Raw genomic sequence first — 14802 nt, 5'->3', positions numbered from 1 at the left:
GTTGATTGATTGATGTATTTTGTTCTCAACGAGGACCAAAATAATATCAGAAAGTGTGTCCGACTTGGCTAATGAAACTAATACAAGCTCAGAATGCTGTACCAAATAGTCCATGTGAACATTTGGGTTGGATCCTCTCCATCTGCTGATCTCAAATTTCTTTTGAGGTACTTCAGTACTACTATCAAGAAGAGAAGAGAGGAGGAGCGGCTAGGTGGTGCAATGGACAGAGTATTGGCCCTGGAGTCAGGAGGATCTGAGTTCAAATTCGACCTCAGACACTTATTACCTAGCTGTGTGACCTTGGGCAAGTTACTTATAACCCCATAGACTTTGTAAAAACACCCCCCAATATTGATTCATGTCACACAATTCATTCCAAAGTTCTTAGGAGAGACCTTGAGAGTGTCCTTGTATTGCTTTTCTGACCCCCTAAGAGCACTTGCACTGTATGAATTCTCCATAAGAAAGTCTTTTTTAGCAAGCATATGCCTAGAATAGCAACACTAGAATGCTAGGCAGTTTAGATTGAGAAAGGACCTCAGTGTCTGGTCTCTTCTCCTGCCAGGTGAACTTCAGACTCTTCCTAAGACAATTTATTTTGTTTTTTAGTTTTTGTAAGGCAAATGGAGTTAAGTGGCTTGCCCAAGGCCACACAGCTAGGTAATAAGTGTCTGAGGCCGAATTTGAACTCAGGTACTCCTGACTCCAGGGCCAGTGCTCTATCTGCTGTGCCACCTAGCTCCCCCCCCCCCAGACAATTTAAATGGAAGCACTTCTGTTTCCTGACATGGTGCTGGTAGACTGTCCAGGTTTCACAGGCATATAGCAATGAGGTCAGCACAGTAGCTCTGAGGACCTTCAAGTTTGTTAGTCTTTTCTCTCCCACACTTTCTTTCGGAGCCTCCCAAATACTGTGTTAGCTCTGGCAATGTGGGTATCAACCTCATTGTCAATGTGTACCTACCTGAAAAGTACACTGCTGAGGTAAGTAAACTTGTCCACAGTCCTCAAAACTTCTCTATTTGCTGTGCTGACTGATGGAGCACTTGTATTTTCTTGATGTTAATTGTACTAAACTGTATTAATTGTACTAAAAAACAAAGCAAAAAAAAAATCCGACTTTTGTATAGTTAACACCTTATTAATCTAGACAGGTAAGAAAAAAAAAACAAGAGAGTTTAAAATCATGAAAACTCAGAAAGTACCCAGGAGAAGGCAGTCAACAGTGTTAAGTGCAGCAGAGAGGTCAAAAAGGATTAAGATTGAAAAAAAGGTTCTCAGATTTGACAATGAAGAGATAACCTTGATAACTTTGGAGAAAGTTGAGAAATGAAGTTGCAAAGGACTGGGAAGTAAGAGAGACCTGTGAATAATGGAAGGGATTAAATACAAGAGATGTTGTTAAGATATAATTAAAGAAATGGGGCAACTGACTGAATATGTGACATGATGAAAAGTGAGGAAATGTGGATCTGGGTATGTGAAAGTATGGGCTATCATAGAAACAGAAATTCAGAAGAGGGTTAAGTTTTAAAGGAACTATGTTAAGTACTATCATCAGGGTTGAGACATCCAAAGGATAACAAGTGTGAAATGTCTAATAGTCAATGTGGGACTGAAACTGAGAAGAGAGTCTAGGGCTGCAATGTATGATCAGGGAGGTATTTAATAATTGCTTGTGGATAGATTGGAAGGAAAAAAAAGATATTTTTCTAAGTTAGGCAACATAATTCAGTGATTTTCTAATATCTCTAAGCCTTTTCATCATTCTCCCTTTTTCTCAAAGAATATATAGATAAGAACTCTGAAATTCTTTTATCTTATCATTATGTGCCATTCCTAATTCCTTATGCCTTACTCTTCCCAAGCTATCACCTCTGCTCCAGCTATATACTCGTCTTTTTTTGAATCTTTAGTGAACTAGTTCAAATATACGTTCTTCTCTAACCCACAAGTTCTTGTTCCCTTTTCCATTCACTGTTCATGTTCTTGCCAAAGCCCAACCCCGTATTATTCCCACATGTGCTGCTGAACAGGACAAAAGGAAGTCTGAATTGAGTCCACTACAGATTAGTTACCTAATTTCAAATAAATTTTCACTGAAATAAAGCGATCCTTTTCCTCCTCCCTAATAAATTTTCAGTCCTCACAAGCGACTATTTAAACATTTCCTTTTCTTCTTTCATCCCCACCCATTCATCTGAGGATCTCTTCTCATACTTCACTAAAAAAAAAGACCATTCTCCAAGAACTTCCCCTTTTCCCTTATCTCACAACAATTTATCCATACCTGAAGACCCCTTTACAACATTTCCTCTTTTTCATTATTTATTCAATTGACATTTGTTCTTCATTCTCGAAGAAAACCATGACATCAGGGAGATAATGTCATGACATACATATTGAATGGGTTTGAGTGGGGGGAGGAGGGCTGTGCTAAATCACCAGAATCAGGATCAGGATCAGGATGAGTAGAGGTGTCCCCAGATGTAGTAGGAGACCTTGACTTTTTAAAAACTAGATCTTTCCCAGATCACAGTTTGACTGAGGTGGCACCCATTAAATGATTAAGGCTAGATAAAAGAAAAATGAGGCCAAGAGGCCAAGTAGGACCACATATCTAGTCCACAATCAGTCTGGAAGGGGGATGACTGTCAGGCTTGACAGCTCTTCAAATATTTACTAAAGTCTGTGTACCAGGAAGGGGAGGGAGGAAGAGAAAGGAAAATTCCTTCTGCAACAGCACCTCCTGTGTGCCAGACCCTGGTTCCTTGAGGTGTGGCCTTTTGCACCAGCTGCCATGTTGGTGAGGATGCTATGATGCTAAGTTGTTGACTCATGTCTCACTGTGAGTGTATTCCCAAGATTCTATCTTGGACCATCTTCTTCCCTCTATATTCTCTCTACTAGTGATCTTATCAGTTCCCATGGGACAACAATTAAAAAGATAATCATAAAGCAAAATTAATTTCATGGTATTTTTGCATTAGATTTTGTCTATTGTTCACAATTTTGACAGGAATCACAATTTTATGTTTCAAAAAGTTTTTAAACAAAATTATACTTTTATAACTGATTTAAAAGGTAGCTGTTAATAGTGTTCTATTGGGGTGGCTCGGTAGCGTAGTGGATAAAGCACCGGCCTTGGAGTGAGGAGTGCCTGGGTTCAAATCTGGTCTCAGACACTTAGTAATTACCTAGCTGTGTAGCCTTGGGCAAGCCACTTAACCCCATTTGCCTTGCAAAAACCTAAAAAAAAAATAGTGTTCTATTTTGCCTATGCAACATCCTTCCTTAGTACCCAAAAGTGATCATCCAGTATGCCTGGGCTACATTACCCTGGTACCACTTTTTCTTTGTCATGATTTCTTGATGTAAGCATTTCTCATACTTGTCACTTAAAACACATTGATTTTCTGGAAAGAAGTTCAAATGTGAACCTAATAAATAGGTTTTAAATATGTTACATTCTTTACTTTCATAAGCTTTGAAAAAAATATTGAGATTTTTTGCTAATTACCTGTCTTGGTCACTTAAAACAATTATTCCAATGAAGCTCCTTCAACTTCATTCAACTTATCTTTAAAGTATTTATCTTTTTTGTTTTGAATAATATTTCTTCCAATTACATATAAAAGCAATTTTTGACATTCTTAAAAAATTTTGAATCCCAAATCCTCTCCCTTCCTCCTTCCCTCTGTCTCCTCTCCCCTCCTTGAAATAGCAAGTAATTTGATATGTTTTTCAACATGCAAAATGTATTTCCACATTAGTCATATTGTGAAAGAAAACACAGAAAAAAACCCACAAAAAAATGAAAAATAGAATGTTTTGATCTGAATTCAGACTCAGTTCTTTCTCTGAAGGTAGATAGATAGCATTTTTCATCAAAAGTCCTTTGGAATTGTCTTGGATCATTATATTGCTGAGACTAACTAATTTCAGCAGTATAATAATCATAGATAATTCTAAAAGACTTGTGATAGAAAATACCATCCATATCCAGAGAAGGAACTGTGGAACTTAAATGAAGACCAAAGCTTACTATCTTCATACAATTTCATAAAAGTTGTCTTATGTATGGTCTTTTTTTCTGTATAATTTTTTTTCCTGGTTTGGACTTAATTCTTCTTTTATAACATGTTTAATATGGATCTATGTTAAGCATTGTTATACATATTTAGCTTATAATAAATTGTCAAGGGGAGGGGGGGAGAGAGGGGAGAGAGGGGAGGGGGGAGAGGGGAGAGGAGGGAGGAGGGAGGGAGAAAAATCTAAAACTCAAAACCTTGCCAAAAAATGATTGTTGAAAACTACCAGTGCATGTAGTTGGAAAAATACATTTTCTTATTTTATATTTTGTTTTTTGCAAGGCAATAGAGTTAAGTGACTTGCTCACACAGCTAGGTAATTATTAAGTGTCTGAGGTCAGATTTGAACTCATGTCCTCCTGACTCCAGGGCTCTATCCACTGAGCCACCAACTGCTCCAAAATAAATATTTTTTAAAAAAAGAATAATTAAGTCATTCAGTTCTCCTGATTCTATTCACTCTACTTTATAACAATTCATGTAAGTTATTTCAGGTTCTTCTGAAACCTTCCTGCTCATCATTTATTATGTCACAATATAGTATTTCATTACATCCATATACTACAACTTGTTCAGCCATTCCCCAATTGATGTACATCCCCTCAACTTTCAATTCTTTGCCACCACAAAAAGAACTATTATAAAAATTTTTGTATGAATTGATCCTTCCCCCAATCCACTTTTGGGGTTGGGATACAGACCTAGTGGTGTATTGCTGCATCAAAGAGTATGTACAGTTTAACCCTTTGGGCATAGTTCCAAATTGCTCTCCAGATTTGTTGGATCACTTCACAACTCCATAAAAGGTCTATTTGTATCCTAGTTTTTCCCATTACCCCCCCCCAACATTTATCATTTTCCTTTTATATCATATCTGATAGGTGTGAAAGTTGCATTTCTCTAATAGTGAATTTAGAGCATTTTTTCATGATTGATTTCTTCATCTGAAAACTACCTGTTCATATTCTTAGACCTTTTATCATTTGGGAAATGACTTTTATTCCTAAGTTTGACTCGGTTCTCTATGTAATATAGAAATGAGGCCTTTATCAGAAATACTTGCTGAAAATAATTCCCCCCAACATTCTGCTTTCCTTCTAATCTTGAGCATTGATTTTGTTTATAAAAGACCTTTTAAATTTAATATAATCAAAATTATCCATTTTACAACTTGTAGTGATCTTTATCTCTTGTTTGGTCATACATTGTGTTCCTTTGACCATAGATCTAACAGATAAACTATTCCATGTTTACCTTTTGTGTCTTAATCATGTATTACTTTCCACAATGGTAACAGGCCCCCCATACCTATCTTCTTAAGTTGACAGATTTTCCAGACACACTAGACTCAAAAGTATGCAAGGGACCCTGAACATGTCAAAGATGAAGTTTGGCCCTCTAAGCTGGCACAATTTGTTGTTTGTTTTCTAAGTTGGACTCAGGCAACAGTCAGTCTGCACCAGGAGAAACTTTTGTGTAGCTAGGATCTTGGTAGATAAACAGACCACCCTCTCTTCATGGTCTCTTCATCCCTTTTTCAAGGGAAAAGAATGGTGCTTTTGTCATCACTTTTCTTCTTTACTTCAAGAGAGTTCCCCCATCACTTCTTTTCCCTGTAACTTAAATACCCCAAGCTTTCACTGCACCAATGGGCCCCTTGGTATAAGAAATTCCCACATGTGTGTGCCTTTCTTTTATAATAAATCCAGTTGCAACCCATGTCTCATTGTGATACTGTTTTTTTGGTTAACAATCTTATCCTGATATGCAATGTTAAGATATTGTTCTTTCATAATTTATGCCATACTACTTTCTAGTTTTCTCAACAGTTTTTGTCAAGTAGTGAATTCTTGTCCCAAAAGGTTAGGTCTTTAGGTTTAACAAACACTAGATTACTTTGCTCATTTATTACTGTGCATTTTATACTCAATCTATTCAACTGACTCATCACTCTTTCTTAGTACCAGATTGTTCTAATGAGTATTGCTTTATAATGTAGATTAAAATCTTGTAAGACCCGGCCACCTTCACATTTTTTTAATTCCTTTTTTATTCTTGATCCCTTTTTCTTCCAGATGAATTTTATTATTTTTTCTGATTCTATAAAATAAAATTTTGGGAGTTTATTTGTAATGGCATTGGATAAGCAAATTAATTTAGTTTCAATTGTCATTTTTATTGTGTGGCTCAGCCTACATATGAGCAATTGATATCTTTCTACTTATTTAGATCTGACTTTATTTGCATAAGAAGTATTTTATAATTGTGTTCATATGGTTTCTGGGTGTTTCTTGGCAGGTAATTCCCAAGTGTTTCATATTGTCTATGGCTGTTTAAAAAGAAATTTCCTTTTTTTATCTCTTGCTGCTAGACTTTGTTGGTAATATATAGAAATGCTGATGGTTTATGTGAGTTTATTTTATAGCCTGCAGAAGTATTCATCTTTTAATCCTCCACTTATCTGAGAATCTACAAATACCCTCACTTTAGTTTTGACTTTCTTAATTCATAAAATTTTATTTTTAGATAAAGAAAATCTTTATTATTTTTGTTTTATCACCTTGACCAAATTTTTCAGCAAGCTAAGTTTAGTCTTAGATGGACTTGGCTTCTAATTAGTGATTAGGGTTCCTCTTCTCATACTCATTGATTTGCTAAATTCCCAAGTTGAGGGGAAAATGTTTTAAACTTCCCAGACTAGGGAGTAAAATATTAATTAGATATGGACAGGTCATTTATCCTAATATTCAAAAAATGCTAAATACAGAATACATGTAGGCACACAGTAACAGAATGAGTTCAGCAGGATCCAGTCATTTGTAACTACTGTTAGAATCCCCTGAAATACTGGTGTTTAATGATATCAGAACAGAGGGTATTTTGGAATACTGCTAATTAGGCATTTGACATAGCATCTTGGTTTAGCACTGAAATCTGGTAAGATAGGCAGTGTCCTTTAAGAACACTGGAATTGTTGTTGAGAGCTTCTCACACCTGGTCTCAATTCAACTCTGATCTCTTGTTGGACCTCTAGACCATTTGAATATATATGATCACCTCCAACCTTGAACACATTCACCTCTGGATATCCATATCAGGAAAGATCATAAGGGGAGAAGACAGACACATCCAGCCTCCTGTGCAAATCTCATCCATCTGTGGCCTCCTGCAAAAAGATTCACCCTTCTCTATCTCTAACTAGCGTTACTTAATCCACCTGGAGAACTGAAGCCAAGAATATGACATTGGATACTGTATCATCTTGTATCTACTACAGCATCTCACCCCAACTGGCTGCAGTCCCAGGCTAGGGAGTTCACTAAGGATTGACTATTTAGGATTTAGGATCTCATGCTAAAACAGCAAGACTTTTAAGTGATAAGTTACTTGCTGAGCCAGAAGTTGACCTCAGAGCTCCTCTGCAGCTCTGTTTCATGGAATGCTCTTCACAGCTCCATTCATCCCCTACTACATCCAATAATTCAGCAATATTTGGCATGCCCGAGCTGTAATCCTAATTAAATAACAATCACTTTAAAAATCCCAAAGATAAGCCAAAAACATTTGTCACATTTGATACTTCTCAAGGAAAATGTCCAAATTTTATTGCCCTCTTATAGAAGATTTCATCTCTTTCAGATCGATTTAGGAATAAGTTATGACAGGAACATTTAAGTATGCTTGAGATGTTAAATGAGAAGCTGAAGATGCAAAGATTACTTAAAAGGGGATTTACCTTCCTGATCTCCTTGGTTGAAGAGTGTATCTCATCTTTTCAGTCTGAAACATCAGGTTCAGGTTTTTCATCCAGATTCTAGGTTTCTGATGCTTTTGATCCAAATAGTTCTTTACTGTATAAAGCAGTTCTTACAGTTTATGGTAGATTTACATATTGTACTTGTGTTTTAGTCTTGAAATCTATTTGTCCACCAAAAATAGTATTCTGTTGAGTGGTCTTTTGTTCTTTTGAAATTGTAGGAATTGTAAACAGGGTAATTCTAGCCCTGTGTAGAGTTGGTCAGTAGTCCAAAAAAAGAATATTGGCACAGATGAAGGGCTCATCATCCTGGTCACCTATTTTTACAATCAGGATATGTTTTCTTAACTGCAAGAGTTAAGTTTTGCTTCAGATCTAAAGATTAGCTCACCAGATTCATAACAAGTTATTTTAGTGATCTAAATATGGGGCATATTGAGAATTTAAATCATTTACACCACTTTTTACAAAGTGCAAGACATTGAGAAAACAATATTAGAAACACCTGAATAATATGACAGTAACCCAGTCAACCTTGTCACAAAATATTTAGTGCTTTCTCACTGTATCCTTCTCTCCTATATCCTCAGTCCCTTCTAACCAAATTACACTTGATTATTTATACTGCATGTGCAGCAAGGATGCTCTCTCTCTCCTTCCCAGAGTCTGACTTGGTACAGGGTTCTAGGGACACCTGAGGAACAGGGATATATCTCTTTTCAAATGTCACTGACTTGAACCCCTACTGGCAGTTTCTAGTTCCATTTAACAAGTTATAGAAATACTTTTATAAAGGGATACTAACTTTATAGATACAGCAGAAACAGATTTATAACTATTTTCCCCAATATCTCAGGGGTATTATCCCTATATCACCTCAGTTTAACAGGGTAGGGGAGGACAAGATCAAACTCATAACTTAGGTCAGGTTATATAGCATTTGTCAATCCAAGATCCTGTTTGGATGTGGCATTACACCTGGAAGTCCACAAAGTTACCCTCCCTGTTCTTTGGGGGTACATTGAAATGAGACTGGCAGAAATATCCTGCCTTAATTCTGACTCAGGTTCCTTTGGGTCATTCTCTACCCCTAGAATGAAAAAAAAAATAAATCAGACCAAAGACAGGCTTATTTCTTGGCTCCGTGACCTCAAAGGGGAAGAAGGCCCTATGTCTCTTTTCCTTTATAGGATAGTCCCTTAGACACAAATGAATGAAAAAGAGGAGACCAGAACTGATAACAAGTCTTTCTGGAAGATGCCAACTATCCTGGCTAATTTTGGCTAATTCCAGTTAATATCAATTGGAACAGAACCAGCCTCTAATCTCTGAATAGCTGGAGCTGAACAGAGCAGGCTAGAGACAGGAGAGTCAGGGATTAAACAGAATTTTAATTAATTTCAGGAGGAGGGGAAACGACACTGGCAAGTAGAAGTGCTCCCGATGGGGAGGGCTTATCTTGCTGGAGGAAAGGCAGAGTTTATAGACATAGATCTCAAATGAGCTGAACCAGGGCATAATCATTTTGAGGTCTTGCGTTCCTGCTTCCACGGCAAGCCAATGCATGAATAGTATTGCTGGTTCTTGTCTCACAGCAGGCAGGGGAGGGCACTACCAGGTTTGGTTTACTTAACCGTTTCAAGGAATAAGGATTATGAACATTAAGAGAGGGGATAGATAGCTTTAGGCAACAGCACTTTGACTCTCAGGTCCTTGGAGAATAGGGGTCATAAATTCCTCAGTGATCAAACACCTGGGAGTGGGATCATCCTTAGCAAAGGATTGTTGTGATTCTAAGCACCACAGCCTGTTTGCTGGGTCCAAATTCTGGGAAATAGGGTGTTTCCAAAATAATTTTGACATAACCAAGTGAAAAAGGTTGTCCTCAGTCAGTTATAGTATGTCTCCACAAAAGCAGGGGGTGGTCTACTGCCAGCTTATAGCAAAGGTGATTGTTAATATTCTCACTGTGAATCTTTACACCTTGAAAATGGTCAGCCTCAACAAGTCAGGGCTTTATTGTTTTGTTGGTTGTCTAGACATATGAAAGTTTGGAGAACATTTTAATCATGCAGTGTATCATGTACATATTTTTGGAGAGCCAATTGTGAAATATTTTCCATTTAATGTTAAACATTTTACTGCTTCATGTATTTCAATCTTTCCAAGGTACTTTTTTTTGCAAGGCAATGGAGTTAAGTGGCTTGCGCAAGGCCGCTCAGCCAGGTAATTAAGTGTCTGAGGTTGGATTTGAACTCAGGTCCTCCTGACTCCAGTGCCAGTGCTCTGTCCACTGTACCACCTAGCCACCCCAAAGGTAATTTTTTCCCTCCTCCTCCTGATTCTTCCAGAAGTACCAGCATCTTCCTGGTAGAGAGACCTCTCTTGATAAGGTCTGCATATATTCCAGATACCCATTACAAAAAATCTAATTCAAAATATTACAATAATGGTGGGTGTTCAAGAAATTACATTTGTACTTTCGAATTTAGCATAAAAATACACAAATAAATCAAAGGCTTTTATGTGGCAAAATATGCATTGAGCAGTATTATCATCTCTACATAAATAACTAAAAAATCAATTTAACTGGGGCAGCCAGGTAGTGCAGTAGATAGAACACTGGCCCTGGAGTCAGAAGTACTTGAGTTTAAATCCAACCTCAGACATTTAATAATTACCTAGCTGTGTGGCCTTGGGCAAGCCACTTAACCCCATTGCCTTGTAAAAACTAAAAAAAAAAAAAAAATCGATATAACCAATCCCAACTGCTTTCTTGAATCCCAGTTCCACATTATCAACAGGATATTTCCACCTGGAAGTCCCTTTAGTTTTTCAGATTCAACAGTTCTACAGTGGATCTGGTTATTTTTCTCCCTAAACTTGTTCCTCATCCAGTCATCTTCATAACTTTTCCCTTCCTTACATCCTCTGTATCCAGTCCATGAATTACTCTTCTCTATTCACACTAAGGCCTTAAAACAGGCTTTTTCCTTTTTTGGATTGGATTGCTGCAGTCTCCTAATTGATTTCCCATCTTTTAGTCCTCTTCCCCCTTTGATCCATCTGTCATAATAATGTTAAAAATAATACTTACAAGGCACAGTCTTGGTCATGTTACACCAGTGCTCAGAAAGTATTGTATGGTTTCTAGGATAAAGTAGCAAACCTTATTACCTGGAAGTCTATGCTTCCCACAATCTGGCTCCAGCCTACCTTTCTAAACTGAGTTCATATTTATTCTCCAAATATTTTATTCCAGCAAATTAACCTGCTTGCCAGTGCCAGAGCTTGGTATTCCGTCATCTGTCTTATGCTATACTGTCTTCCATAATTAGATTAAGTCCTTTAACTCCTTGAAATCATTCATTTTGCTCAAGTTATCTCATGTTTCCTTATCTATATATTTGTTGGACTGTTGCATCTTCTTAATGGAGTGTAAATTCCTTGAGGGCAAGAATTTTTTTCTTTTATCCTTGTATCCAGTGCTTATCAGAGTACTTTTAGACATAGTAGGTGGAATATGTTTGTTGAATGAATTATAAAATGTTCATATTCACAATGTTGCTATATATATAGCGATATTTATATTGACATATTTATATATTATACTGCAGTAATCTGTCTACCATGAAAATAAAAATGGAAAAAACATTGCAAATGCCAATAAAATCAGTGTTCCTCCAGGGAAGAATTAGGTGATTAACTTCTTTTTCTAATTTCTGAAGTTTCTATGACCATGTTAAATATGAGGTTTGTTATGACAGTGATAGATGACAATTATTTTGTCTCTCTTCAGGCTTATGTAAATCAGTCAGTGAAGACTTGTAAAGAAACTAAGAAAAGGAGACAATCTGAACCTGAGAGAAAGGTAAATTTATGTTGATTATGGAAAATTTATTACTGTAGTATATGTTGTAATGAAATGTGAATTGTCAGATTATCTCCTTAAACTAGTATTAAAATAATGACCGAGATAAATAATGAGTTCTCTATGGAGTGGTTTGTCTAGTATTGATAATTCATTGTTTAAATGTTGATTTTGAAAGTGAGTTAAGTTGGGGGCAGCTATGTGGCACGGCGGATAGAGCACTGGCCCTGGAGTCAGGAGTACCTGAGTTCAAATCCCGCCTCACACTTAATAATGACCTAGCTGTGTGGCCTTGGGCAAGCCACTTAACCCTATTGCCTTGCAAAAACCTAAAAAAAAAATACACTAAAAAGGTGAGTTAATTCTTCAGTAAAATACTTGTCCACATAGCATTTGTAATAGTTAGAATCTTGTTCTCCTAAATCAGATCATAAGTCTTGCCAAAAAAAACCCCTAAAAACAAGCAAACAAAAAAAAAAAACAAACAAGGCAATGGGGTTAAGTGATTAGTTCAAGGTCACACTAAGTATTAAGTGTCTGAGGTCAAATTTCATCTCAGGTCCTCCTGACTTCAGGACTGTTCTCTATCTACTGGACTTCCTAGCTGCCCCTAATATTCACATGCTTATAAAGAAGATGTGAGTTCTTTAACATCATTCAGAATCAAAGTAAAGCCCTACTATCTGACCCCATAGCAAATGAATAGAGACTTAAATTCACAATGAGGATTGTCCCAGAGGAAAGCATTCCTCCTTAAGCTGTGTTTTCTCTTGACAGTTTCTCCAACCATTTGGATCTTCCTGTAGTCAAGATTCATTGTCGAAAAGAGGAAGATTCAGTGAACCAAAGGATTACATATGAGATCATTTTCTCTTCTGCTTGTTTGTAAAGAGCTTTTCAACATTACTATTTAAACTAAATAATATAATGGTGAAATAAAATAACATTTTAAGTTGTGTCTCCTCCCCATCCCTACCCACAATGAACTTCAAACTTTATGTGTATAATCCTCAAATAATTTGCACACATTTCACAATTGACTATAGCTTAAAATATTATGAAATAAGAACCAAATTTTGATTTACTCTGAGAAAATTCTGAAAAAAGTTTGTGTAGCAAAGGCAAACAATATTGTCAGATAACTGGTTTTCCAATTAGTACTGGACTATATTTGGTAGTCTTCATTTAGAAATACATTAATTTTTAATTTACTTTTGCTACTACCAATTTTTGAAATAATATATTTTGAGATATTAACATTGGGGGATCTACAATTATATGTCTTTTTGAACTTTACCATAAAAATTGAGACTGTCATTGTATTTTTATTAATACAATGTTCTTTAGTTCTTTTTTATAGAATATTAAAATGATGATCTATAATTTATTGCAAAAATTGGCATTTAAAATTTTTTTACAAGTATAGTAATAGATTTTATTGTATGATATTTTAAAAATAAGTTTTCTCTGCTGCTTTCCCTTTATCACTATAGTATGTATATCTATGTATTTTTGTCTTCCCCCTCACAGAGTCAACCCTTATGACAAAAACAATTTTTTAAGGAGTAAGTCAGCACAATTGGCCAAAATACATAGCAAAAGTCTGAAAACATGTAAGGCCTGTGTTCTTCCACTCCCCAAAATGGGTAGGTTGGAGGTGTTTTTTCATAATTATTCATTTGAGGGGCATTAGGTGGTTACAGTGGATAGAGCACCAGCCCTGGGGTCAGGAGTACCTGAGTTCAAATCTGGCCTCATGCACTTAATAATTACCTAGCTGTGTGGCCTTGGGCAAATCATTTAATCCCATTGCTTTGCAAATACCAAAAAAAGAAAAAGAAAAAAAAATTATTCATTTGAGCACTGTTTGAGCTTTGAAATTTTGTAACATTTTTTTATTTTTTTGATCTATTGTTCTTTTCATATATTGTAGTCACTGTGTATTTTGTCTCCTTGGCTCCACTTACTCCTTATCAGTTCATCTTCTGCTTTCCATTTTTCTCTGCACTCATCACATATATCTTTTCTTTTACTATAAGTTTATTTTTTTTTTTAGGTTTTTGCAAGGCAGTGGGGTTAAGTGACTTGCCCAAAGGCCACACAGCTAGGTAATTGACGTGTCTGAGGTCATATTTGAACTCAGGCCCTCCTGACTCTGGGCTGGTGCTCTATCCGCTGTGCCACCTAGCAGCCCCTATAAGTTTATTTTTCCAACTACATGCAAAGATAGTTTTCATTTTCAACCTTCCTTTTGTCTAAGGTTTTGAATTCTACATTTTTCTTCCCCTCCCCTTCCCTTGACATTGAGAAATCTGAGCTAGATGATCCATGTATATGTTAGCCATATTAGCACTTGTATCATTTCTTGCTGTAATAATCTTTAATTATATCCATGCACTAGTTGGTTTCGCCGCTCCCCAGGTGATGGGCATCTTTGTTTCCAACTGTCAGCTATCACACAAAGTGCACCTATAGATATTTTGGAGGTCATTATGCGTGGAGTCCGCTTGGAAGGGTGAACACGTTGTCATCACCCTATCTGCACAGCCCCTCAGTGGTGGCATTGTTTGTCATTTGTGCTGAATTGCAGAGTGAGGTGAAACCTCCGGGTCGGAAATGTGTCTCATTACACAAATAAAGCATTTACTGTTCGGAATCGAATGACTTTCTCGACTTTTAATTTAAAGAGCAGAACGGCAAGCGCAGGGGGCGGTGGAGCCTGAGAGGGGAGAAGCGCTATGGCAGCGTCGCCGCCTCCCGCTGGCAGAGGAGGGGCCCCCGGGCAGCCGCCTGCGCACCAGCGGCGAGGGTCCGCAGCGGGGAGCCCTCGGCACCCGCTACCCTGGCTTCCCCCGCGCGCAGGCCCGTGACGTCACGTGCCGGCCCACCCCCGAGCGGCCGCTGGGAGGCTCCTCCCCCGCCGGGCCGGGCCGGGCCTCCAGGCCGGGGTCCCTCATTGGACTGGCCGGCTGTCAGCCCGAGCCCCGGCCCGCCCCCTCTCCGTGGGGTTTGTCTGGACCGCAACACAATAGCGGGGGAGGCCCCTCCTCGCCGCCGCCCATTGGCTGGAGCTCCGCCCT

At 37.6% G+C, this 14802-nt stretch overlaps 1 protein-coding gene across 1 annotated transcript in view; it reads left to right on the top strand.

Moving 5' to 3' along the window:
* The window catches only part of HORMAD1 (HORMA domain containing 1), a 90067-nt gene extending 75793 nt beyond the window's left edge, over positions 1-14274 (top strand). The window contains exons 14-15 of the mRNA XM_074188746.1: positions 11651-11722; positions 12500-14274. Coding sequence (XP_074044847.1) covers positions 11651-11722; positions 12500-12583 — 156 coding nt within the window. The 3' untranslated portion in view covers positions 12584-14274. The remainder of the gene's footprint in view (positions 1-11650; positions 11723-12499) is intronic.
* The last annotated feature ends 528 nt before the right edge of the window (positions 14275-14802 follow it).

The sequence above is a fragment of the Macrotis lagotis genome, chromosome 5 (genome assembly GCF_037893015.1).
Source record: "Macrotis lagotis isolate mMagLag1 chromosome 5, bilby.v1.9.chrom.fasta, whole genome shotgun sequence".
NCBI lineage: Eukaryota > Metazoa > Chordata > Mammalia > Peramelemorphia > Peramelidae > Macrotis > Macrotis lagotis.
This window is presented reverse-complemented; position numbering and strand designations above follow the sequence as displayed.